The 25246-nt window shown below is 44.9% G+C and overlaps 1 protein-coding gene across 3 annotated transcripts in view; it reads left to right on the forward strand.

The window, feature by feature from the left end:
- The first annotated feature begins 271 nt into the window (after positions 1-271).
- Positions 272-25246, forward strand: part of LOC134355441 (uncharacterized) — a 94701-nt gene continuing 69726 nt past the window's right edge. The window contains exon 1 of one of the 3 annotated variants that reach the window (XM_063065308.1): positions 272-484. In XM_063065308.1, the coding sequence (XP_062921378.1) occupies positions 452-484 (33 nt within the window). In that variant the 5' untranslated portion in view covers positions 272-451. Of the gene's footprint in view, positions 485-818; positions 838-25246 lie in introns of those variants that run through there. The other 2 variants (XM_063065311.1, XM_063065312.1) reach the window with 2 other exon arrangements.

Below are 25246 nucleotides of genomic sequence, written 5' to 3' on the forward strand. Positions count from 1 at the left end.
GCCACTCTACTTGGTAAATCGTGAACACTGAACTGAGGCGGGAGAAAATATGGTACAGTATTGGGTGATATAAGGATAGTGTACTGTACTGGACTAGTAATAGACTCTATACTGGGCCGCTAATGGACACTGTGCCGGGTCAGCAATGTACACTGTCCTGGCTCACTCTGCTGACTGCCTATCATCCGGTGATCGGACGGAGAGCGAGTGCCGGTCTCCCCAGAGCCGCTCGGGTCGCTGTGCAACAGCTGCAGTCTGGCTGCCGGGAAATCACATGGCCCAGGGGAGGGTTGCGAAATAAAGTCGGTGCCAAAAGAGAAGTGTGCGTTGTTCGCTCAGTCCAGGTATTGCCCGCAGCCGCTCAGCCATGTGCGCTGACATTTGTGATGTGAACTTTCCCTGAGAAGGCACGTTGTCGAATCCCCGGAGTTACTCCCGACATCTGCTCCCTATGAAGAAGCAAGCGGCTCCCTGCAAACTCAAGGCAAGTGACATTTGGCGCTAACGCAGTCTCCCGGTGCGGGCTTTCGTACAGTGGAGAAATTTCACTTAATCGTTGTCAGGGCTTTCTTGCAGAGGGAGTCTTGGTTCGCCTCGGGCGCGATTATTTCCACTAAACTAACATGTACAACTGATCAGGTCGCATCGAATCTGTGTTTTGTCTGTACTTTCACTTTCGTAGCTGTCGTCTTTTGCCCTTCTCTCTCTCCGAAATGCTGCGTTGTAAAAGTATCTGCATGCGAATAGACCCGTGTTCCTCAGACGCTAAATCCTTTTGGTCCTCTTCGTGTCGTTAGCCCATTCCTAAGAAAACGGCATCTGCCGAGACCTGACCAGGTAAGGTTTCTTCTTGTCCTTGACTTTTAAGAAAACGCAGCAGCGCTTTTGTGTTTGTACTTCAGCGCGAGAGGGGTTATCTCCACGTCCAGAGGTGATTCAAGTGCTGTTTTGCGAAGGCCCCCTTTCCAGTGAGGTCTTTCAAATGTACGGTCAAACTTAACCTCTGTGTGCTCGCAGGTACATAAAGGGTTGTGATTTTATTGTGAGAGCACTGCTTAATCTTCCAATCAATAAGCACCCAAATAGACTTCCATGCCTTTTTTTTTGTGTGTGTGCGATCTTGCTGTAGCAAATTTCTTACACAATGACTTTAACCCAAAGTTATTATTGCGGTGACTTGACAGAGGTGTACAAGATGATAAGAGGCTTAGATGGATCCCTTCTAATCTGTAATCGCCCTGAGGGATATTTGTCTAATCTTTAAATGTGTGTTTATTAGTGACCAGTTTTTAATTTTTTTTGAGATACGGCGCGGAGCAAGAACCGCTCCGTCTAGCAATCCCGCGATTTAACCCTAGCCTAACCACGGGCAATTTACTATGACCAAACAGTTCACTAACCCGCAGGTCTTTGGAATGTGGGTGGAAACCGGAGCACAGGAGGAAACCCACGTACTCACGGGAAGAACGTACAAATTTCTTACAAGGCAGCGGCGGGAATTGATCCTGGGTTGTGGGCATCGTACCCTCTAATTTGTAATGACCAATGTGTGCATAAAAATCTTGTGCTGTGCAATTTTTTTTGACCAGCGACTACAACATGTATAAATAAGCCAGTTTTAAAATCTGCAGACAAATCATTGCAAACTCCACGTTGTCAACACTGTCCGCATTAGAAATTGGAAAAGGGAATGTGATTGTGTACGATCGTGAAATATTCTTAGCATGCCAACGAGGTAGAGGGTGACAACTTTTTGTGTACAATTTAAGTTCCGTTGTGTGATAGTAGCAAATGATGTGTGCACGAACACACCTTAGAGGGTACATTGGTTGCTGGCACAGTAAAGGAGTGTGCTGACCACTACACTACTGTGCTACCCAGCCTCTTGATTTGGGTTTTTGCCTCCTTACCCCATTCCCTGCCTTGTGAGACTCCATTATTTAAAGGTTGGTCAAGCCCCGTCCTTTCCTGAGAACCGCCTTTGACAAAGGAGAGATGTGCCAGATCAGACCCATTGTCACTGACTTACAAGATGTGAAAGTTGTTGTTTTTGCAGCCGGAACGCGGTGCAAAGAGATAAAATCACTATAAACTACAAAGTAAATAAATAGTGCGATAAAAAAATGGAATTGCAAGGTAGTGGTGTTCATGGGTTCAGGGACCATTCAGAAGTATCTGAAGCTGTTATTGAATCATTCAATAGTGGATCTTCAGGCTCCTGCACTTTCTTCCTGGTGGCAGTAACAAGAAGAGGACATGTGTTCAATGGTGAGGATTGTTAACGATGTAAACTGCCTTCCTGAGGCACTTGTAGATGCCCTTTATAGTGGGGAGAGTTGTACCCATGATGGAACTGGCTGAGTATATCCCTCTGCATCCTCTTGCGATCCTATGCACTGGATTCTGCACACCAGACACGTGTGTGGAGAATGAGGAGAATGGGCTTAGCTGGGTAGCTTTTTAAAAGTGATGGTCTTATCTCCCTGAGGTCGTTAAAATCATGGGGCATGGATAGAGTGAAAACACTTGGTCTTTTTCTCCCCCAGGGTTGGGAAATTAAGAGCCAGAGATGACAGGTGAGATGGGAAAAATTTAATTGAAACCTGAGGGGCAACTTTTCTTTAGACAGTGCATGGTTCAGATATAGAACAGGCTGCTCAAGGAAGTGGTTGAGGCAGGCACAATAGCAACTTTTAAAAGACAGCTGAATTGGATTGCGGATTGGAAAGGTTTCGAGGGATATGGACCACATGCAGGCAAATGGGACTTGCTTGGAAGGGCATCTTGGTCAGGCTAGATCAGATGCGCTGAAGTCTGATCACAGTATGATTGAGTTTCTCATACAAATGGAGGGTGCAATAGTTCGATCTTAAAACTTGTTTAGTGTATTATGTCTAAACAAGGGAGACTACAAGGGGATGAGGGAGGAGTTGTATAGAGTAGACTGGGAACACAGGCTTTCTGGTGGGACACTTGAGAAACAGTGGAAGACTTTCATTGAGATTTTTCTTCATGCTCAACAAAAGTATATTCCAGTTAAAAGCAAGGACAGTAAGGGTAGGGAGAGCCAGCCATGGATAACTAAGGAAATAAAGAAAGGTATCAAACTAAAAGCTCGTGTGAGGCATCTGGAAGGAAATGGATCCATCAGGCAGATGCAACATGGATTCAGCAAAGGCAGGTCTATTTGACAAACTTACTGGAGTTCTTTGAGGATATAACAAGCGCAGTGGATAGAGGGGAACAAGTGGACATTATTTACTTGGATTTCCAAAAAGCATTTGATAAGGTGCCACATGAAAGACTTATCCATAAGATAAGGATGCATAGAGTTGGGGGTGATGTATTAATATGGATAGAGCAATAGAAAACAGAAAGTTGGGATTCACGGGTGTTTCTCTGGTTGGCAATCAGTAATGAGTGGTGATTCGCAGGGGTTGGTGCTGGGCATGTAACTGTTCATGGTATACATTAACAAAATGGAACAGGGGATCAAGTAGTGTATCTACATTTGCTGATGACACTAAATCGAGTGGAAAAGCAAACTGTGCAGAGGATACAGAGAATCTGTGGAGAGATATAGATAGGTTAATTGAGTGGGCAAGGGTCTGGCAGATGGAATACAATGCTGGTAAGTGCAAGGTCATCCGCTTTGGAAGGTAAAATGGAAGTTCAGATTATTATTTAAATGGTAAAAGATTGCAACGTAGAGCTGTACAGAAGGACTTGAGAGTGCTTGTGTGTGAATCGCAAAAGTTTGGTTTGCAGGTGCAGCAGGCTATCAAGAAGGCAAATGGAATGTTGGCTGAGTGGGATTGAATTTAAGAACAGGGAGGTTATGCTGCAACTATATAGGGTACTGTTCAGGCCGCACCTGGAGTACAGCATGTGGTTCTGGGCTCCTTACTTGAGGAAGAATATACTGGCTTTGGAGGCAGTGCAGAGGAGGTTCACCAGATTGGTTCCAGAAATGAGAAGGTTAGAACATAGAACATAGAATAGTACAGCACAGTACAGGCCCTTCAGCCCACAATATTGTGCCGACCCTTAAACTCTGCCTCCCATATAACACCCCACCTTAAATTCCTCCATATACCTGTCTAGTAGTCTCTTAAATTTCACAAGTGTATCTGCCTCCACCACTGACTCAGGCAGTGTATTCCACGCACCAACCACTCTCTGAGTAAAAAACCTTCTCGTAATATCCCCCTTGAATTTTCCACCCCTTATCTTAAAGCCATGTCCACTTGTATTGAGCAGTGGTGCCCTGGGGAAGAGGCACTGGCTGTCCACTCTATCTGTTCCTCTTAATATCTTGTATACCTCTATCGTGTCTCCTCTCATCCTCTTTCTCTCCAAAGAGTAAAGCCCTAGCTCCCTTAATCTCTGAACATAATGCATACTCTCTAAACTAGGCAGCATCCTGGTAAATCTCCTCTGTACCCTTTCCAATGCTTCCACATCCTTCCAATAGTGAGGCGACCAGAACTGGACACAGTACTCCAAGTGCGGTCTAACCAGAGTTTTATAGAGCTGCATCATTACCTCCTGACTCTTAAACACTATTCCTCGACTTATGAAGGCTAACACCCCATTAGCTTTCTTAACTACCCTATCTACTTTCAGGGATCTGTGGGCATGTACCCCCAGATCCCTCTGCTCCTCCACACTACCGAGCATCCTACTATTTATTTTGTACTCTGCCTTGGAGTTTGTCCTTCCAAAGTGTACCACCTCACATTTCTCCGGATTGAACTCCATCTTCCACTTCTCAGCCCACTTCTGCATCTATCAATGTCTCTCTGCAATCTTCGACAATCCTCTACACTATCCACAACACCACCAACCTTTGCGTCGTCTGAAAACTTGCTAATCCACCCTTCTACCCCACATCCAGGTCGTTAATAAAAATCACGATATGTAGAGGTCCCAGAACCGATCCTTGTGGGACACCACTAGTCACAACCCTCCGATCAGAATGTACTCCCTCCACCACGATCCTTTGCTTTCTGCAGGCAAGCCAATTCTGAATCCACCTGGCCAAACCTCCCTGGATCCCATGCCTTCTGACTTTCTGAATAAGCCTACTGTGTGGAACCTTGTCAAATGCCTTACTAAAATCCATGTAGATCACATCCACTGCACTACCCTCATCTATACGCCTAGTCACCTCCTCAAAGAACTCTTTCAGGCTTGCTAGACACAATCTGGTCTTCACAAAGCCATGCTGACTGGCCCTTTTCAGACCATGTTTCTCTAAATGCCCATAGATCCTATTTCTAAGAATCTTTTCCAACAGCTTTCCCACCACAGACATAAGGCTTACTGATCTATAATTACCCAGACTATCGCTACTAACTTTTTTGAACAAGGGGACAACATTCGCCTCCCTCCAATCCTCTGGTACCATTCCCGTGGACAATGAGGAGATAAAGATCCTAGCCAGAGGCTCAGCAATCTCTTCCCTCGCCTCGTGGAGCAGCCTGGGGAATATTCCATCAGGCCCCGAGGACTTACCCGTCCTAATATATTTTAACAACTCCAATACCTCCTCTCCCTTAATATCAACATGCTCCAGAACATCAACCTCACTCGTATTATCCTCACCGTCATATTGTCCTCTTCATTAAGGTGGAGAGTGACATAGTTAATTCAGAAACAAAGGTTCTGAACTTAAAGAGGGGTAACTTTGAAGGTATGAGACGTGAATTAGCTAAGATAGACTGGCAAATGACACTTAAAGGATTGACGGTGGATATGCAATGGCAAGCATTTAAAGATTGCATGGATGAACTACAACAATTGTTCATCCCAGTTTGGCAAAAGAATAAATCAAGGAAGGTAGTGCACCCGTGGCTGACAAGAGAAATTAGGGATAGTATCAATTCCAAAGAAGAAGCATACAAATTAGCCAGAAAAAGTGGCTCACCTGAGGACTGGGAGAAATTCAGAGTTCAGCAAAGGAGGACAAAGGGCTTAATTAGGAAGGGGAAAAAGATTATGAGAGGAAACTGGCAGGGAACATAAAAACTGACTGTAAAAGCTTTTATAGATATGTAAAAAGGAAAAGACTGGTAAAGACAAATGTAGGTCCCCTACAGACAGAAACAGGTGAATTGATTATGGGGAGCAAGGACAGGGCAGACCAATTGAATAATTACTTTGGTTCTGTCTTCACTAAGGAGGACATAAATAATCTTCCAGAAATAGTAGGGGACAGAGGGTCCAGTGAGATGGAGGAACTGAACGAAATACATGTTAGTAGGGAAGTGGTGTTAGGTAAATTGAAGGGATTAAAGGCAGATAAATCCCCAGGGCCAGATGGTCTGCATCCCAGAGTGCTTAAGGAAGTAGCCCAAGAAATAGTGGATGCATTAGTGATAATTTTTCAAAACTCGTTAGATTCTGGACTGGTTCCTGAGGATTGGAGGGTGGCTAATGTAACCCCACTTTTTAAAAATGGAGGGAGAGAGAAACCAGGGAATTATAGACCAGTTAGCCTAACGTCGGTGGTGGGGAAACTGCTGGAGTCAGTTATCAAAGATGTGATAACAGCACATTTGGAAAGCGGTGAAATCATCGGACAAAGTCAGCATGGATTTGTGAAAGGAAAATCATGTCTGACGAATCTCATACAATTTTTTGAGGATGTAACTAGTAGAGTGGATAGCGGAGAACCAGTGGATGTGGTATAACTGGATTTTCAAAAGGCTTTTGACAAGGTCCCACACAGGAGATTAGTGTGCAAACTTAAAGCACACGGTATTGGGGGTAAGGTATTGATGTGGATAGAGAATTGGTTAGCAGACAGGAAGCAAAGAGTGGGAATAAACGGGACCTTTTCAGAATGGCAGGCAGTGACTAGTGGGGTACCGCAAGGCGCAGTGCTGGGACTCCAGTTGTTTACAATATATATTAATGACTTGGATGAGGGAATTAAATGCAGCATCTCCAAGTTCACGGATGACACGAAGCTGGGCGGCAGTGTTAGCTGTGAGGAGGATGCTAAGAGGATGCAGGGTGACTTGGATAGGTTGGGTGAGTGGGCAAATTCATGGCAGATGAAATTTAATGTGGATAAATGTGAAGTTATCCACTTTGGTGGCAAAAATAGGAAAACAGATTATTATCTGAATGGTGGCCGATTAGGAAAAGGGGAGGTGCAACGAGACCTGGGTGTCATTATACACCAGTCATTGAAAGTGGGCATGCAGGTACAGCAGGCAGTGAAAAAGGCGAATGGTATGCTGGCATTTATAGCGAGAGGATTTGAGTACAGGAGCAGGGAGGTACTACTGCAGTTGTACAAGGCCTTGGTGAGACCACACCCGGAGTATTGTGTGCAGTTTTGGTCCCCTAATCTGAGGAAAAACATCCTTGCCATAGAGGGAGTACAAAGAAGGTTCACCAGATTGATTCCTGGGATGGCAGGACTTTCATATGAAGAAAGACTGGATGAACTAGGCTTGTACTCGTTGGAATTTAGAAGATTGAGGGGGGATCTGATTGAAACGTATAAAATCCTAAAGGGATTGGACAGGCTAGATGCAGGAAGATTGTTCCCGATGTTGGGGAAGTCCAGAACGAGGGGTCACAGTTTGAGGATAAAGGGGAAGCCTTTTAGGACTGAGATTAGGAAAAACTTCTTCACACAGAGAGTGGTGAATCTGTGGAATTCTCTGCCACAGGAAACAGTTGAGGCCAGTTCATTGGCTATATTTAAGAGGGAGTTAGATATGGCCCTTGTGGCTACGGGGATCAGGGGGTATGGAGGGAAGGCTGGGGCAGGGTTCTGAGTTGGATGATCAGCCATGATCATAATAAATGGTGGTGCAGGCTCGAAGGGCTGAATGGCCTACTCCAGCACCTATTTTCTATGTTTCTATGTCATCCAAGTTCCCTCTCATTGGTGAATACTGAAGAGAAGTATTCATTGAGGGCCGCGCTCACTTCCACAGCCTCCAGGCACATCTTCCCACCTTTATCTCTAATCGGTCCTACCTTCACTCCTGTCATCCTTTTGTTCTTCACATAATTGAAGAATGCCTTGGGGTTTTCCTTTACCCTACTCGCCAAGGCCTTCTCATGCCCCCTTCTTGCTCTCCTCAGTCCCTTAAGCTGCTTTCTTGCTACCCTATATTTCTCAATAGATTCATCTGATCCTTGCTTCCTAAGCCTCATGTATGCTGCCTTCTTCTACCTGACTAGATTTTCCACCTCACTTGTCACCCATGGTTCCTTTACCCTACCATTCTTTATCATTGTAAAGATCATTGTCATTGTAAATAGTCCTGTGATTAGGCTAGGGTTAAGTGGGGGGTTGCTGGGCAGTGCGGCCTGTTGGGCTGGAAGGGCCTGTACCGCATTGTATCTCTAAATGAACAAACAAACACACAAACAAATTGCAGTGAATAGTGAGATCTTATTTGCTCCTGGGCTCTCACTGCCAATGCTAGCACTTGTCGTCTATCCCTTGTAGCCTCTCAGTTGGGGAGGCTAATTAGTCTTCAGCACTGGTGGTGGGAATCAGACACAGCCCGGACTATGTAAGGACGGCAGATTCCCTTCCCGGAGAAATGGTAGTGAACCAAACAGGTCTTTACATGGAGGCGCAAGAAACGCAGATGAATAAACTGGAGCAAAATCCATCTCAACGGGGGTCAGACAGCGTCCGCAGAGGGAAATGGACAGTTGACATTTTGGATTAAGTCCTCTCATCCAGCCTCTAGGTCTGAACCTGAAGCGTCAACTTCCCACTTCCCTTAACCATTGGTTTTTATGTGGTTTCATCACTGAGATTAGCTTCTTTTTTTCTTCTTCAAAAATCCTTTTTTAAATTTATTTGAATTCTCTGTGGGATTTGAACTCAAGTTGCATAGTCTAGATAGAACTCCAGCTTCTAGTCTGGTAATGCAGCCGCTGCATTATCACATCACTTGGCATGACTGTCAGCAGATGATATGGTTACAAGGGTGTGGCTCTGTTGATCCCGCACTCAAATAAACACGTGAGGGAAGAGGGAATGATTCACAGTTCTGAGGTTTGCTGGTGTGATGAAGGGGGAGAAGTGGAGCAGTATAAATACTAGTATGGATTAAATGGAATAAATGGCCATTGTCTGTGCTGATGCTTTATGCGATCTAATGAAAACAAGTGGTTCTCAGTCTAACACCACGTGCTGAAACTTAATAGTTGATGTTGGGAATTGTTCAAAGTTCTGATGTACAATCCTATCTTGAAGTACTTCTACTTTTTATTTGTTCAACAGTGAAAAATGTCAGTGTTTGTACTAACACTTTCAGGAGATTACATTGGTAAAGCACACTTATCTGAGATACAGCATGCCCAGATAAGCGAGAGGACCTTTTACATTGCGTAACTAAGGGCACGGGAAAGCCCCGAGGCAGATTTCCTGCTTTAGAAGGGAAAGGAGGTTATGACAAAGGGGTTGGCTTAGGAGTGGGGAGAGGGTTTGTGCGGGGTACATGCATACTTTATACTTATACTTTATACTTTATTGTTGCCAAACAATTGATACTAGTACGTACAATCATCACAGCGATATTTGATTGTGCGCTTCCCACTCCCTAGATTACAAATATTAAATATTAAAAATAGTAAATATTAGTAAATATTAAAAGTTTAAATTATAAATCATAAATAGAAAATAAAAAATGGATACCTTCTCATTCTATACTGTACATCCTGCACAGTTAGGCAGTGAAGATAGTGTATATACCGTGATTAAACCATAGAACATGAAACAGTAGTGAAGTCACTCAAATTGTGTACGATGTTCTCCAAAGGGGTTGTCTGTTGGCGTGTCCTCAGGTGGCTGTAGGGGCCAGTCTGAGATCTACATATTCCATGGGACTTAATCCAGGATGTTAGGATGGATTCCCTGAATGGACTCCCCTGATGTGTCTTTGCTTAGCGTGGGGAGGGTGACGCACATGATTCATGGAGATCGGGGTCAGGGTCCAGTGGCCTGGAGTGCAAGATGACTGGGGACCCTTCCCTGCTGCGGCCTCACTCCACCTCCGCTGCGCTGCGATGTGTCATCGTCTCCTGCCAGCACCACTGTCAGGCTCTTGGCTGGATCGCTCTTTGTCTGCATCCTCTCTCTTGGCTTCACCGCCACGGGTGACCCTAGCCGGAGCTAAGCGCCGGATGGGAAAACTCCAGGCGGCATCGCTCTCTGGAGCTCACAGGTCTCTCCACAACAACCCTTGGAGAAGACATGCAACAACAGAGCACACAGATGAGTCTTTCACTCCGTGATGTGAACCCCGACCATGCTGATAGATCTAATCACTCCGGCTGCACAAGATCCATATCCCTCTATTCTCCGTCTGTTCCCGTGTCTCTTAAAATTTATTTTTGTATGTAATTTAAGTAAACTATGGGATTAACTTTTACAATCACAGCCACTAGACTTCCACATTGAACGTTCCGCGTTAGGAAGCCCAAGGTGCTTACAGACTACAACACTGGCATGAATCAACACTCTCCTGACCAATCACTAAATGATCCAGCCTTCTCCCTGTAAAGGATATCACCTCACACATGGAATATATATATAGACTCCTAATATTTGTTTCAAAGGAATTCTGTTTGAGGTTTGTTTCTCTGTAAATTCTAATGTTTAAGCAGAATTTTTTGATGCTTATAATGTCATTTACACTATTCCAAGAAGTGAGTCTCTTGCACAAGTCACACATAAAATGATTTAACCCATGTTAGATCACATGCTGCTTCTGTAAAGCAAACAGCACTATAAAGGACCCCATGCACCCCTCATACAAACTCTTCTCCCTTCTGCCATCTGGAAAAAGGCACCGAAGCATTCGGGCTCTCACGACCGGACTATGTAACAGTTTCTTCCCCCAAGCCATCAGACTCCTCAATACCCAGAGCCCGGACTGACACCAACCTACTGCCCTCTACTGTGCCTATTGTCTTGTTTATTATTTATTGTAATGCCTGCACTGTTTTGTGCACTTTATGCAGTCCTGGGTAGGTCTGTAGTCTAGTGTAGTTTTGTGTTGTTTTACATAGTTCAGTGTAGTTTTTGTATTATTCATGTAGCACCATGGTCCTGAAAAACATTGTCTCGTTTTTACTGTGTCCTGTACCAGCAGATATGGTCAAAATGACAATAAACAGTGACTTACTTGACTTGATATAAAGGCAATTATTTCCAAGTTAATTTGAGTCTGTTGGAATTTTAGTGTGCAATTCTGCTTAATGCCCTGAGATTTTCAAACATCTCAATGAAAGGATCTCATTCCAGCTCTAATGAAGCATCTCAACCCAAAATACTGACTATCCATTTCCCTCCAGAGATGCTGTCCACCCACTGTGCTTCTGGGAGTTTTTTTTTTGCTGATCTTCATTCCAGCATCTGCAGTCTTCTGTGTCTACATGCTGACCTTCCTCGCAGACTTGCAGTTTTCAGCTCATGGGATATTACTGCTGTGTTTTCATGTTAATCTCCAAGCCAAATGTTGTGCTGTAGCTATGGAGCCGTACAGTACAGAAACAAGCCCTTCGGCCACCTCGTTCATACTAGCTACTTTGCCCACATCGGGTCCATAACCTTGCCTATTGAAATGCCTGTGTAAACATCACTGAAGCACAGTGATTGTATTTAATTCTAACTACCTTCTCTGCTACCCTGTTCCAGGTATTAACCACCTTGATGTACATTTAATCTTCAAACCCACTTTAAAACCAGAATCAGGTTTGTTATCACTAGCACATCATGAAATTCATTCTACTTTGCAGCACACACAAAAAAAACTAAGTCAGCAGTACGAAACACGTTTGTAATAGATAGATTAGATGGGTAAAGCAAAACAGTGAAGTAGTGTTCATAGTTCATAGACTGTTCAGAAGTCTGAAGGTGGGGGTGGAAGAAGCTGTTCCTAAAACGTGTATTGTACAGAAGCATGAAGTCACGTTCTCAAAGATTTAGGTTCTTCCCCTTTGCCATCCGATTTCTGAATGGCCATTCAACCCATAAACATTATCTCACTACTTTTTATTTCTATTTTTGCACTACTTAACTTAACTATTTTATATATATGCTTTCTGTAATTCAGGTCTGTTATTATGTATTGCATTGTACTGCTGCTGCAAAGTTAATAAGTTTTACATCTTATGTCAGCGATGTTAATCCTGATTCTCTAAACTGTGTCCTCTCATATCAAACCTGGGCCCTTTAGGTTTTGATACCATTACCATAGAAGAAATGTTTCTGGAGCAACATACACAAAGTGCTGGAGGAACTCAGCAGGTCAGGTAGTATCAACGTAGAGAAATAGACTGTCGGCTCTTGAGCCAATATGCTTCAACAGGACGACAAAGTCTCATGATTACGAAAAGATAATCAGCAGTCTGTCCCAAGTCTCATAGCATTATACATACCCCTATCATATCGCTCCTCATTCTCTTGCACCTGAGGGAAATCAAGTCACACTACCCAACATCTCCCCAAGTTCCTCCAATATAGGTAAGGTCCTGGTGAACAACCTCTGCCCTCCCGCCATCACCACCGCAACACTCACAACACGCTGGAGGAACTCAGCAGGTCGGGCAGCATCCGTGGAAACGATCAGTCAACGTTTCGGGCCGGAACCCTTCGTCAGGACAGAAGAGGGAAGGGGCAGAGGCCCTATAAAGAAGATGGGGGGAGGGTGGGAAGGAGAAGGCTGGTAGGTTCCAGGTGAAAAACCAGTAAGGGGAAAGACAAAGGGGTAGGGGAGGAGAAGCAGGGAGGGGATAGGCAGGAAAGGTGAAGAAGGAATAGGGGAAAACACAAAGGGTAGCAGAAGGAGGTGGAACCATGAGGGAGGTGATAGGCAGCTGGGGAAGGTGGCAGAGTGAAATAGGGATAGGGGAAGGGAGGGGGAGGGAATTACTGGAAGTTGGCGACTTCAATGTTCATACCAAGGGGCTGGAGACTATCTAGGCGGTATATGAGGTGTTGCTCCTCCAACCTGAGTTTAGCATCATCATGGCAGTAGAAGAGATTGACATTGAATTCTCCAACTTCTGATAATTCCTTCCTCCTCCCTTCCCCTATTCCTGTTTCACTCTGCCTCCTCCCCCAGCTGCCTATCACCTCCCTCATGGTTCCACCTCCTTCTACTACCCACTGTGTTTTCCCCTATTCCTTCTTCACCTTTCCTGCCTATCACCTCCCTGCTCCCCCTCCCCCACCCCTTTATCTTTCCCCTTTTTCACCTGGAACCTACCAGCCTTCTCCTCCCACCCTCCCCCACCTTCATTATAGGGCCTCCGCCCCTTCCCTCTACAGTCCTGACGAAGGGTTCCGGCCCGAAACATTGACTGATCGTTTCCACGGATGCTGCCCGACCTGCTGAGTTCCTCCAGCGTGCTGTGAGTGTTGCTTTGACCCCAGCATCTGCAGAGTATTCTGTGTTTAGGCATCACCACCGTATCATTCCTGTAGTGTCGTGACCAGAAGTGCACGCAGTACTGCAAGTGCTTTGTAAAGTTGCCTCATTGACCTTAATGTGAGGGTGGCACAATAACATAGCAGTTAACGTAACGCATTAGAGTGCCAACTGTAAGATCGGGGTTCAGTTCCCACCGTTGTCTATCAGGAGTTCATAAACTCTTCCCGGGACCATGTGGATTTCCTCTGGACACTCTCGTTTCCTTCCGCATTCCAAAGATATACGGGTTAGTGTTTGTAAATTGTGCACATGCTGTGCTGGTGGAGTGCTTTCAGGGCGCCAATTGACACATTTCACTGAATCTATCGCTGTTTCAATGTAAGTGTGACAAATAAGGCTACCTCCTTAATCTCTTTAAATCCCTTTTCGTACATCCCTGTGGTATGAGGTCACAAGTTGACATAACCTGATTTTGGCCAGGCAATTTTCGGGGTGCAGGAGCACCCACTCACAACATATGGCTGTGTCCCTCCATTTCCATCATCTCGATGCCAACCTTTTGCTCGGCTGCGCTGTAGCTCTCATGCACTGATTCACTGATTAATTTATGGTCTGACACTTGTTGCAATGTTAGTGCTCATGCCTGGGTTAGACCACACCCAGGGAGAAATTAGCTCCAACTTGTATATGGATGTTTCACCTTAATACTCACCACTTCCAGGTGTAATTTCTGTGTTTAATAACGGTCATAAGATAGAGAAGCAGAACCAGGCCATTTGGTCCATCAAGACCATTCTATCATTCTGTCATGGATGATTTATTACTCTTCTCAACCCTCTTCTCCTGCCTTTGAAACCCCCCACTTGAACTATACCTAATGATTTGGCCTCCACAGCCGTCTCTGGCAATGAATTGCACAGATTTGCCACCCTCTGGCTAAAGGACCAAGACTGCTCATAGTTCCTCTGTTACTAACACTGGGAACTTTGTGCAACTCCTGTCAAAAGCCATGCAGGTCCTGTTTCTACCTCTGGTAAATCTCGGTTACATTGATTGTAATGTATTATTGGTTAACTTTTTTATGATGGAATCTGATTGGATGTTGCTGTTATTCACAGCAGATGTCTGATGCATCCAGAAAGGGCGTTTACCAAATATCTGGTAGTTCTTTTGATCCTTGGAACTAGATTTAACAACAGACTGATGGGGTGGCTTCCCATTCCCGCAGACTAATAGGTTACACAAGAGATTATGTAAATGCTGGAAATCCAGAGTAACAAACACACAAAATGCAGGTCAGGCAGCATCTGGGGAGAGGAATAGACATAGTTTATCGACAGTGAAAGAGGCTTCAATGGGGCCCTTCCCAGCCAGTAAAAACAGAAGGTGCTGGAGCTATTCAGCATCTGTAAAAGAGAAAATCTGTTGTCATTTCAGTTTGATAGCTCTTCCTCAGCACCGGGACTTTTGATGTGAATATACAATTGGGTAGCTGGTTATGCAGCAAATGGCACTGCTGTCTCATTGTTCCAGCAACCTAGGTTCAATCCTGACATTTACTTTACTTTACTTACTTTACTTCATATTTTATTGTCGCCGAACAATTGATACTAGAACGTACAATCATCACAGCGGTATTTGATTCTGTGCTTCCCGCTCCCTGGATTACAAATCGATAGTAAATATTAAAAATTTAAATTATAAGTCATAAATAGAAAATAGAAAAATGGAAAGTAAGGTAGTGCAAAAAAAACCGAGAGGCAGGTCCGGATATTTGGAGGGTACGGCCCAGATCCGGGTCAGGATCTGTTCAGCAGTCTTATCACAGTTGGAAAGAAGCTGTTCCCAAATCTGGCCGTACGAATCTTCAAGCTCCTAAGCCTTCTCCTGGAGGGAAGAGGGACGAAAAGTGTGTTGGCTGGGTGGGTCGTGTCCTTGATTATCCTGGCAGCACTGCTCCGACAGCGTGCGGTGTAAAGTGAGTCCACGGACAGAAGATTGGTTTGTGTGATGTGCTGCACCGTGTTCACGATCTTCTGCAGCTTCTTCCAGTCTTGGACAGGACAACGTCCATACCAGGTTGTGATGCACCCTGGAAGAATGCTTTCTACGGTGCATCTATAAAAATTAGTGAGGGTTTTAGGGGACAGGCCAAATTTCTTTAGTTTTCGCAGGAAGTAAATGTGCTGGTGGGCCTTCTTGGCAGTGGACTCTGCTTGGTTGGACCAAGTCAGGTCATTTGTGATATTGACCCCGAGGAACTTAAATCTTTTGACCTGTTCCATTTCCCTGTACTCCTTGGTATATGTACTTCCTCCCTGTGACTTCATAGACTCCCCCTCCCCTGGGTGCTCCAGTTTCCTCCGACGTCCTTAATATGTGCAAGTGGATTGCCCCAGTGTGTGTTGGTGCTGGTGGGTGGTGAAATCTGGGAGGAGTGGAAAATGGAATTAACCCAAATGGATGCTGGATGGCCAGCATGCATTTGTCGGGAAGGAGAAAGAGAGAAAGGTTGAGAAAAAGAGAGGAAGAAAGAAAGGCAATTATTTGTCACATATACATCGAAACAGTGAGGATTGTGTTGGGCAGCTGGCAAGTGCCACCATGCCTCTCGCGCCAACAGAGCATGCTCACAGCTCACTAACCTTAACTCGTATGCCTTTAGAATGTGGGAGAAAACTCGAGCAGTCAGAGAAAACGAGGTCATGGGGGAGACAGTGGAGGGAGTTAAATCCCCACCTTGTGGCTGGAATGGTGAAGCAGTGTGCTAACCATGGCGCACCACTTCCACAGCATAGCCTCTGCCTCAGGTAGGACCAGCTGAGCTGAGGTTTAGGCCAACATTAGTGCAGAGGACTCTGGTGTTCTGAATGGTGGTGAGGGAGGAAGTGTAAGGGCATGTGTAGCACTTGTTCTGCTTACAAGGATAAGTGCCAGGAGGGAGATCGGTGGGGAGGGATGGGGGTGGGGGGGAATGAATGGACAAGGGAGTCGCATAGGGAGCGATCTCTGCGGAAAGCAGAAGTGCTACACATGCCCTTACACTTCCTCCCTCACCACCATTCAGGGCCCCAGACAGTCCTTCCAGGTGAGGCGACACTTCACCTGTGAGTCGGCTGGGGTGATATACTGCGTCCGGTGCTCCCGATGTGGCTATCTATACATTGGCGAGACCCGACGCAGACTGGGAGATCGTTTCGCTGAACACCTACGCTCTGTCCGCCAGAGAAAGCAGGATCTCCCAGTGGCCACACATTTTAATTCCACATCCCATTCCCATTCTGACATGTCTATCCACGGCCTCCTCTACCGTCAAGATGAAGCCACACTCAGGTTGGAGGAACAACACCTTATATTCCGTCTGGGTAGCCTCCAACCTGATGGCATGAACATTGACTTCTCAAACTTCTGCTAATGCCCCACCTCCCCCTCGTGCCCCATCCGTTATTTATTTATATACACACATTCTTTTTCTCTCTCTCCTTTTTCTCCCTCTGTCCCTCTCACTATACCCCTTGCCCATCCTCTGGGTTCCCCCCCTCCCTCTTTTCTTCCTCCCTAGGCCTCTTGTCCCATGATCCTCTCATATCCCCTTTGCCAATCACCTGTCCAGCTCTTGGCTCCATCCCTCCCCCCCCTGTCTTCTCCTATCATTTCAGATCTCCCCCTCCCCCTCCCACTTTCAAATCTCTTACTAGCTCTTCTTTCAGTTATCCTGATAAACGGTCTCAGCCCGAAACGTCGACTGTACCTCTTCCTAGAGATGCTGCCTGGCCTGCTACGTTCACCGGCAACTTTGATGTGTGTTGCTTGAAATTCCAGCATCTGCAGATTGCCTCGTGTCTGGTGTTCATAATGGTTTTGCAGAGTGCTACAAAAATGCTAGCCCTGCATCCTAATTGAAATGGGTTTGAAAATTTCCAACTTGAACAGAGGTGAAGAGCACCTGCAAAAATTAACATACATGTTTCAGGAAATGTAAGCATTGACAGCAGCAGGGGATCATTGTGGTTAAAGACTGAGATAATGAAAGCTTTCTCAATTGTACACCCATGCTATTATCTGTATGGGTGTGTTTGAAATTACAATTAATTATCGATTAAGATTAATTCAGAAACACTGTGTTCTTCCACGTTGCACAATTAACAAATGGAATTTTCAAATCTTACAATAGCGGTTAGAAATTATACCTATAAACTTCATGCCTAATGACTGTAACTGTATGTCACCAACTAAAATACTGCAGATGCTAGAAATCTGAAATAAAATCAGTCAAAGCTAGAAAAAGAGTCGTACAGCAGCGTAGTGGTTAGCCCAATCACTGTAGCACCATATCATCGATCGGGGTTCAGTTCCCGCTGCTATTTGTAAGGAGTTAGTATGTTCTCCTGGTGACCACATGGATGCCTTCTGGTTGCTCTGGTTTCCTTCCACATTCCGAAGATGTGCAGGTTAGGGTTTGTGAGTTGTGGGCAGGCTAAGTTGGCTCCGGAAGAGTGGCAACACTTGCGGGCTGCCCCCCCCCAGCACAATCCTTGCTGATTTGATTTGACGCAAATGACACATTTCGTTGTACGTGTGACAAATAAAGCTGATCGTTATCTATCCTTTTTTTAAAAAAAACTCAGCAAGTCAAGCAGCCGCTGTGAAGTGAAAAACAGATTTCGTGTCGGTCACTTTTCGTCAGAACACAGGCTGTGTAATGGGAACACGGGGTCGGAGAGAATCAATAAGTAGTAGTGTAGCTGTGTAACCAAAATAGAAAAAGGGCATCAACAAATCACAGAATGTCAGTCTCAAGGAGAAGCAAGCATGAAAATGTAAATAAACAAGAGGAGATTAACATGTAAATGATCAGCAGGAAAGAATTCAATCATAATTCTATGATTCAATCCGGCTGTTGTTCCTTTAATTATATTGAATGGAAAAGCCTAAAAAGATTCAAAATGCAGGTCGCATCTCTCCCTTAAAAGAGAGCAAATAATTAATGTCAAAGAACAATACAAATCAAGAATCTAATTTGGACAGAGCCACATTAATCTCAGGAATAATAATGGTGGTTTGTGTCCTGTTTTAGATTATGCAATACCAGAAGAAAACAGTTTGAATCTAACACACTGCATCATTGTTTATGCTGGAATGAGTGTTGTTAGTATAAATCCCTTCTTGCACACAATTTTAGGCTTCAGCTGCAAAGGGCCTTTTTATGAAGGACATTGTCGTGTATTTAATATTTTAGCAATATTTAAGTAATCTTGTATTGTTTGATTAAGCACTTAAATAATTCATTACAAGTTATTTGTAAACACATGTTAATTGCATACGCTATCACGTTACGTGATATGCATACACCTCGCTTAAAGTAAACCCAATGTGAGACTCACATTTTGTAGTCCTTTGTCTTCTTTTGAACTAGTTTAATGTTTTGAAGTTACAAAACACAACAGACATGCAGTAGTATATGCCAATGACTTCTTCCTCCTCTGCTTCTAAGACAGCTCAGCACGGTCAAGGATGACTTTTTGAGATGGCCTCTTTTTCGCAGGCAAACAAAGGTTGAGATGCTGTCCTGAAGGTGGTGAACTTTATCATCAGTGTGAGGTGGGTGTTCCTACCACACAGACATGATAGAGTGAGATCGTGGTCCAGGGAGATTTTCACATATGTGTATATGGACTTGCGTGTGTTACCCACTTAAACACACACACAGAGCTTCTATGTGCTCCTGATGCACAGTTCCAAAGGTCATAACCTCTTCCACCTCCCGGCTGTCATATCGCCTTCTCTGCACACCCATTATCCCCCTCACCGATCACCTGCCAGGTCGTAGCCTCCCTCTCACCCCCAGCTTCTTATTCTGGCTTCTTCCCCTTCCTTTCAAGTTCAAAACGATGACTGTTTATTCCTCGCCATAGATGCTGCCCGACTTGCAGAGTTCCTCCAGCCTTTTGCGTATGTGAGAAAATGAAGGAGGTTGTTTTCATTGAGAGGAACGAAATGACGCCAGCCGGGAATTGAACAAGAGGTAGAGACGCAGGTCCCCAGTGCAGGGTTGTGACTAGAAACCTTTATATTCCTTCCCCTCACACCCACCCACCCCCTCCCGACAACAGATGCTGCTCAGCTTACTGGCTTCCTTCAGCAGATTGCTTGTTCCTAGAGCAATAAATAATCTAATGCTCTTTGACCCATTTCATAACCACAAAATGTCACCCCCATGACCAATTATTTCTTCCTGCCACGTATTCACCATGCACTCTGAATGCTGTGAGCTGAGGCAGAAATGTTGACCGGGTCACCAGGAAAACCCCTAGCAATGTAATGGGAGTTTTCATTTATCTGAAGAATATTCAGAAGTATAGCACGACTGAGAGGACAGCATTACATCATGTTTGCACTAAGTTGTCAGCTATGGCTACGTGCTAATGCACTGACTGGTGGTGCTTGAACGTACAGTCTTCAGACACATTAAGAACTGCAATACGTCTGCTTTCTGGCTTCACTCAAACATTACGTGGCCCGAGCACAAACACAGGAAAATCTGCCGATGCTGGAAATCCAAGCAACACACTCAAAGTGTTGGAGGAACTCAGCAGGCCAGGCAGTATCAATGGAAAAGAATACAGTCAACATTACAGGCTGAGACCCTTCATCAGGACTGGAAAGGAAGAGAAGTCAGAGTAAGAAGGTGGGGGGAGGGGAGGAAGAAGTACAAGGTGGTAGGTGATAGGTGAAACCCGGAGGGGGGAAGGGGTGAAGTAACGAGCTGGGAAGTTAATCACAGAAAGAGATAAAGGGCTGGAGAAGGGGGAATCTGACAAGAGAGGGTAGAAAACCATGGAAGAAAGGGAAGGGGTGGAGCACCAGAGGGAGGTGATGTACAAGTCAGGATATAAGGTGAGAGAGGGAAACGGGAATGGGGAATGGTGAGGGGAGGGGGGCGCAATTAACAGAAGTTTGAGAAATCGTTGTTCATGCCATCAGTTTTGGTCCCCTAATCTGAGGAAAGACATCCTTGCCATAGAGAGAGTACAAAGAAGGTTCACCAGATTGATTCCTGGGATGGCAGGACTTTCATATGATGAAAGACTGGATGAACTAGGCTTATACTCGTTGGAATTCAGAAGATTGAGGGGGGATCTTATTGAAACATATAAAATCCTAAAGGGATTGGACAGGCTAGATGCGGGAAGATTGTTCCCGATGTTGGGGAAGTCCAGAACGAGGGGTCACAGTCTGAGGATAAAGGGGAAGCCTTTTAGGAACGAGATTAGGAAAAACTTCTTCACACAGAGAGTGGTGAATCTGTGGAATTCTCTGCCACAGGAAACAGTTGAGGCCAGTTCATTGGCTATATTTAAGAGGGAGTTAGATATGGCCCTTGTGGCTAAAGGGATCAGGGGTACGGAGAGAAGGCAGGTACAGGGTTCTGAGTTGGACGATCAGCCATGATCATACTGAATGGCGGTGCAGGCTCGAAGGGCCGAATGGCCTACTCCTGCACCTATTTTCTATGTTTCTATGTTTCTAAGTGGCCCCAATAATTCATTCTGCTTATCTGTAACTGATTTGTGAAATGGGCTTAAGGAGGGAGTGGCGTGTCTTCACCATGACTGTTACATGTAGATCCAGTCCAAACCATTGGATTATGATCATTAAAGTGGTAAAGACAGCAATAGCATAAACACATGAGATTCTGCAGATGCTGGAAATCTTGAGCAAAACCCACAAAATGCTGGAGAAATCAGCTTATCAGGCAGCACCAATAGAGGGGAATAAACTGCTGACATTACTGGCCAAGACCTTTCATCAGGACTGGGAAGGAAAGGGGCAGAAGTTCTCCTTTGTTTATAATGTCTGATCTATTGCCAAGGAATTTCACTCCTGATGTGATTCAGCTCATCATTCCAAACATGCTAAATAGATTTATGAAAATTGTCTTTTAAAAAGTAACAAATGTTCAGCTGGAGCTTCCTCCTGTCTGCCCATTGACCAATGTGCTCAAGACACTGCCATGCAAACTCTTTGAAACATAACTGCCATGGGAACTTAGTCACACAGACACAGGAAGATAGCAAGTTATAAACACAATAGATTCTACAGATGCCAGAAATCTAAAGCAACACACACAGAATGCTGGAGGAACTCAGCAGGTCAGGCAGCATATACAGAAATGAATAAACAGTTGATGTTTCAGGCCGAGATCTTTCTGCAGGACTGGAAAGGAGGGGGGAAGATGATGGAGTAAAACGGTGGGGGGAGGGGAAGAAGGATGGCTGGAAGGTGATAGGTGAAGCCAGGTGGGTGGGAAAGGTAAAGAGCTGGAGAGGAAGGAATCTGATAGGAGATTGAGTGGACCATGGGAGAAAGGGAAGGAGGAGAGGACTCGGGGAAGTGATAGGCAGGTGAGAAGAGGTAAAAGGCGAGGGACATAGCCACAGACTTACAGACTTCTGGATGTAATGGGCTAAATCACATTCTTCTGTGCCGTGAGGTTGTACAGTTTTGGACACACACATACATAGAAACATAGAAACATAGAAAGTAGGTGCAGGAGTAGGCCATTCGGCCCTTCGAGCCTGCACCGCCATTTATTATGATCATGGCTGATCATCCAACTCAGAACCCCACCCCAGCCTTCCCTCCATACCCCGTGATCCCCGTAGCCACAAGGGCCATATCTAACTCCTTTTTAAATACAGCCAATGAACTGGCCTCAACTGTTTCCTGTGGCAGAGAATTCCACAGATTCACCACTCTCTGTGTGAAGAAGTTTTTCCTAATCTCGGTCCTAAAAGGCTTCCCCTTTATCCTCAAACTGTGACCCCTCGTTCTGGACTTGCCCAACATCGGGAACAATCTTCCTGCATCTAGCCTGTCCAATCCCTTTAGGATTTTATATGTTTCAATAAGATCCCCCCTCAATCTTCTAAATTCCAACGAGTATAAGCCTAGTCGATCCAGTCTTTCATTATATGGAAGTCCTGCCATCCCAGGAATCAATCTGGTGAACCTTCTTTGTACTCCCTCTATGGCAAGGATGTCTTTCCTCAGATTAGGGGACCAAAACTGCACACAATACTCCAGGTGTGGTCTCACCAAGGCCTTGTACAACTGCAGTAGTACCTCCCTGCTCCTGTACTCGAATCCTCTTGCTATGAATGCCAGCATATCATTCGCCTTTTTCACCGCCTGCTGTACCTGCATGCCCACTTTCAATGACTTGTGTATAATGACACCCAGGTCTCGTTGCACCTCCCCTTTTCCTAATCGGCCACCATTCAGATAATAATCTGTTTATCCATACTTACTGACATGTACACCCACATGGACACAGACATATACAGAGACATAACGACAGACACACATGGACATATAGACATAAATGCACACGTTCATGCACAACACACAGATATGGAATCACTCACTCTCTCTTTCACACACGCACACACACACACGCACACACACACAAGCACACACACACACACACACGCACACACACACAGACAAGCATTGTAAGCCTTGGAGGGGACATTGGCAACAAGATGTTAGAAAATAAGCATACAAGAGAAAAATAACAGGATTTCATTAATAACTCATTCCATTTCCAGACTATTTTTATTAAAAATGCCAGATGCTCCCCACTGTGCATTGAACCATAAACACATGGCAGTACGTATCAAATCATAACCTCGGAGGATTTGATGTGTATCTCAAGACATTTCTCTGAAAAGATCTCTTTAATGCGAGATATCACAAGGATTAGTACAGGATTCCATTGACCGGGAGCCAGACAGCTAAGGTTCTTACTATTACTGTAGAAGCACAAGATACAGTGGTCAGAGAAAGGTTATTCGGGTTCATATGTGGTGAAAGGGGTAGAGATGATGATTGAAGCCTAAATGTTAATCCCCAGCACAGAATCTCTGTCCATAGCTCGGCTCTCAATCTCAGAATTTCTTTCAGATTTAGAATAAACTCAAAAAGAATAATCAATGCAAAATTTAATAATTAACTTTTGATTTAGAAAATGATTTGTAAGGTATTCACATTCACTATTAATTGGTTGCCATGACATGCTGGTCACAACACAGTTGGCTTTTGAGTTAGCAGCACTGAGCTCATTGTAAAGCGGCAGGAGCAGGGCAGTTTGTTTGTTCTCTTGGGGCTTCCTGTCTAACCTTATGAACTTACCAATCTCCTGTTCAAAGTTTAGGCATAAAAGAGTAATTGAGATAATATAGAAAAGAGGGAAGCTGCCCCATCAGCTCTTCCTATCACAGCTTCACCTATCAAAGACACAAGTTAAAGCTACACTGTGCAGTCTTATGGATTAACTGCTTTGCAGTTTTCCTCTTCCTTTTTTATATTCCAGTTGCACTCCAATATGGTATTGATTCTCGTCAAACCCGTGCGTATGTCTCCATGGTAACAGAGCAGTCAGCGCAACACTTTGCAGCACCGTCTGTAAGATCAGGAGGTACGATTCCCTCTGCTGTCTAAAAGGAGTTCTTTACGTTCTCCCCGTGACGGCGTGGGTTTCCTCAGAGTCGTCCGGCTTCTGCCCACACTCCAACGACACACGGGTTAGGATTAATGAGCTGTGGGAATTCTATACTGGCGCCAGTAGTGCGGTGAGATTTGTGGACTGCACAGCACAATCCTCTCTGACTTGATTGGGTACAAGCAACGCATTTAACTGTATGTCCCGATGTACTGTACATGTGACAAATAAAGCTATTCTTTCCTTCCTCCTTTCTTTCCGTCCATCCTGGGCACACACTTGTCACTGCTGTGTGCAATGTTTGGCCTTCTCCTCACTGCGGAGAGTGGGTTGCATTGTGCCCATTTCTTTCACTCATGCTGGCAGCTAATGATTGACCAGAGACGTTCAATAAACCTACCAAAGATGGTGCCTTCTTCACCATGTCTGCTTCAGTTGCAGAGTGAGTGGCTACTGAACCTGCTAGCACAGTGCGTGATACTGTAATGGCTTGGAAACAACGAGAAAATGGCTCAGTCTTTAGTGTCAACAGGGGGGGATGCTGAATGCTGGGCTGAAGAGACTCGGCCACTTTTGGAGTTCTTACCTTTTACGTAGGGTGTTAAGACACCATTGGCCTCTCGGGGGACATAGAGCATCACGTGAGCAGGGGTTTAAACCCGATGCTACAATCAGCATCTCTCAACTGGACTATTTGTCATGCAGTACTCACAGAGCCTTTGCACATCCTGCTTTATAACAGCAGCAACATGTCAAGCAATGTCTGTGAAACACGCCTGAGTTGCATGGGAAGTCAATAAGAAGGCATTGTGTAACTACGAGACATCTTGCTTGCCTTTAAATGCTTATGGAATAGAGTGTTCATTTCAGGTGTCTAGATCCAGGCATGGACCCGAGTGCTCTTAAGGTTTTAATGCCAGGGATGTAGGCCGAGGAGAGGGCACTGACACGGATTCACTTATTCCACACCCCCCCCCAGTGGATTTAGAGGTTTTGGCAAAATCATAATCCACTATTAGATTAGTATTGTTTTCAACAATTAATATTGTTTTCATCAATAGTATCTCTCCTGTGCCCATAATGCACTAACCCTAACCCATACAGTATGTCTTTGGAATGCAGGAGGAAACCCAACCGGTCACGGGGAGAATGTGCAAACTCCTTCCAGGCACTGACGGGAATTGAACTCCAGTCGGAGTTTGCTGGTGCTGTAAAGCGATTGTGCTAACTGCTATACCAACCTGCCACCCCTAGGCCTATGACAGGACCTTAGACAGCATGGCCGTCGCTCAGTGAAAGCAGGCGTCAATGATACCAC

The sequence above is a fragment of the Mobula hypostoma genome, chromosome 13 (genome assembly GCF_963921235.1).
Source record: "Mobula hypostoma chromosome 13, sMobHyp1.1, whole genome shotgun sequence".
Lineage (NCBI taxonomy): Eukaryota > Metazoa > Chordata > Chondrichthyes > Myliobatiformes > Myliobatidae > Mobula > Mobula hypostoma.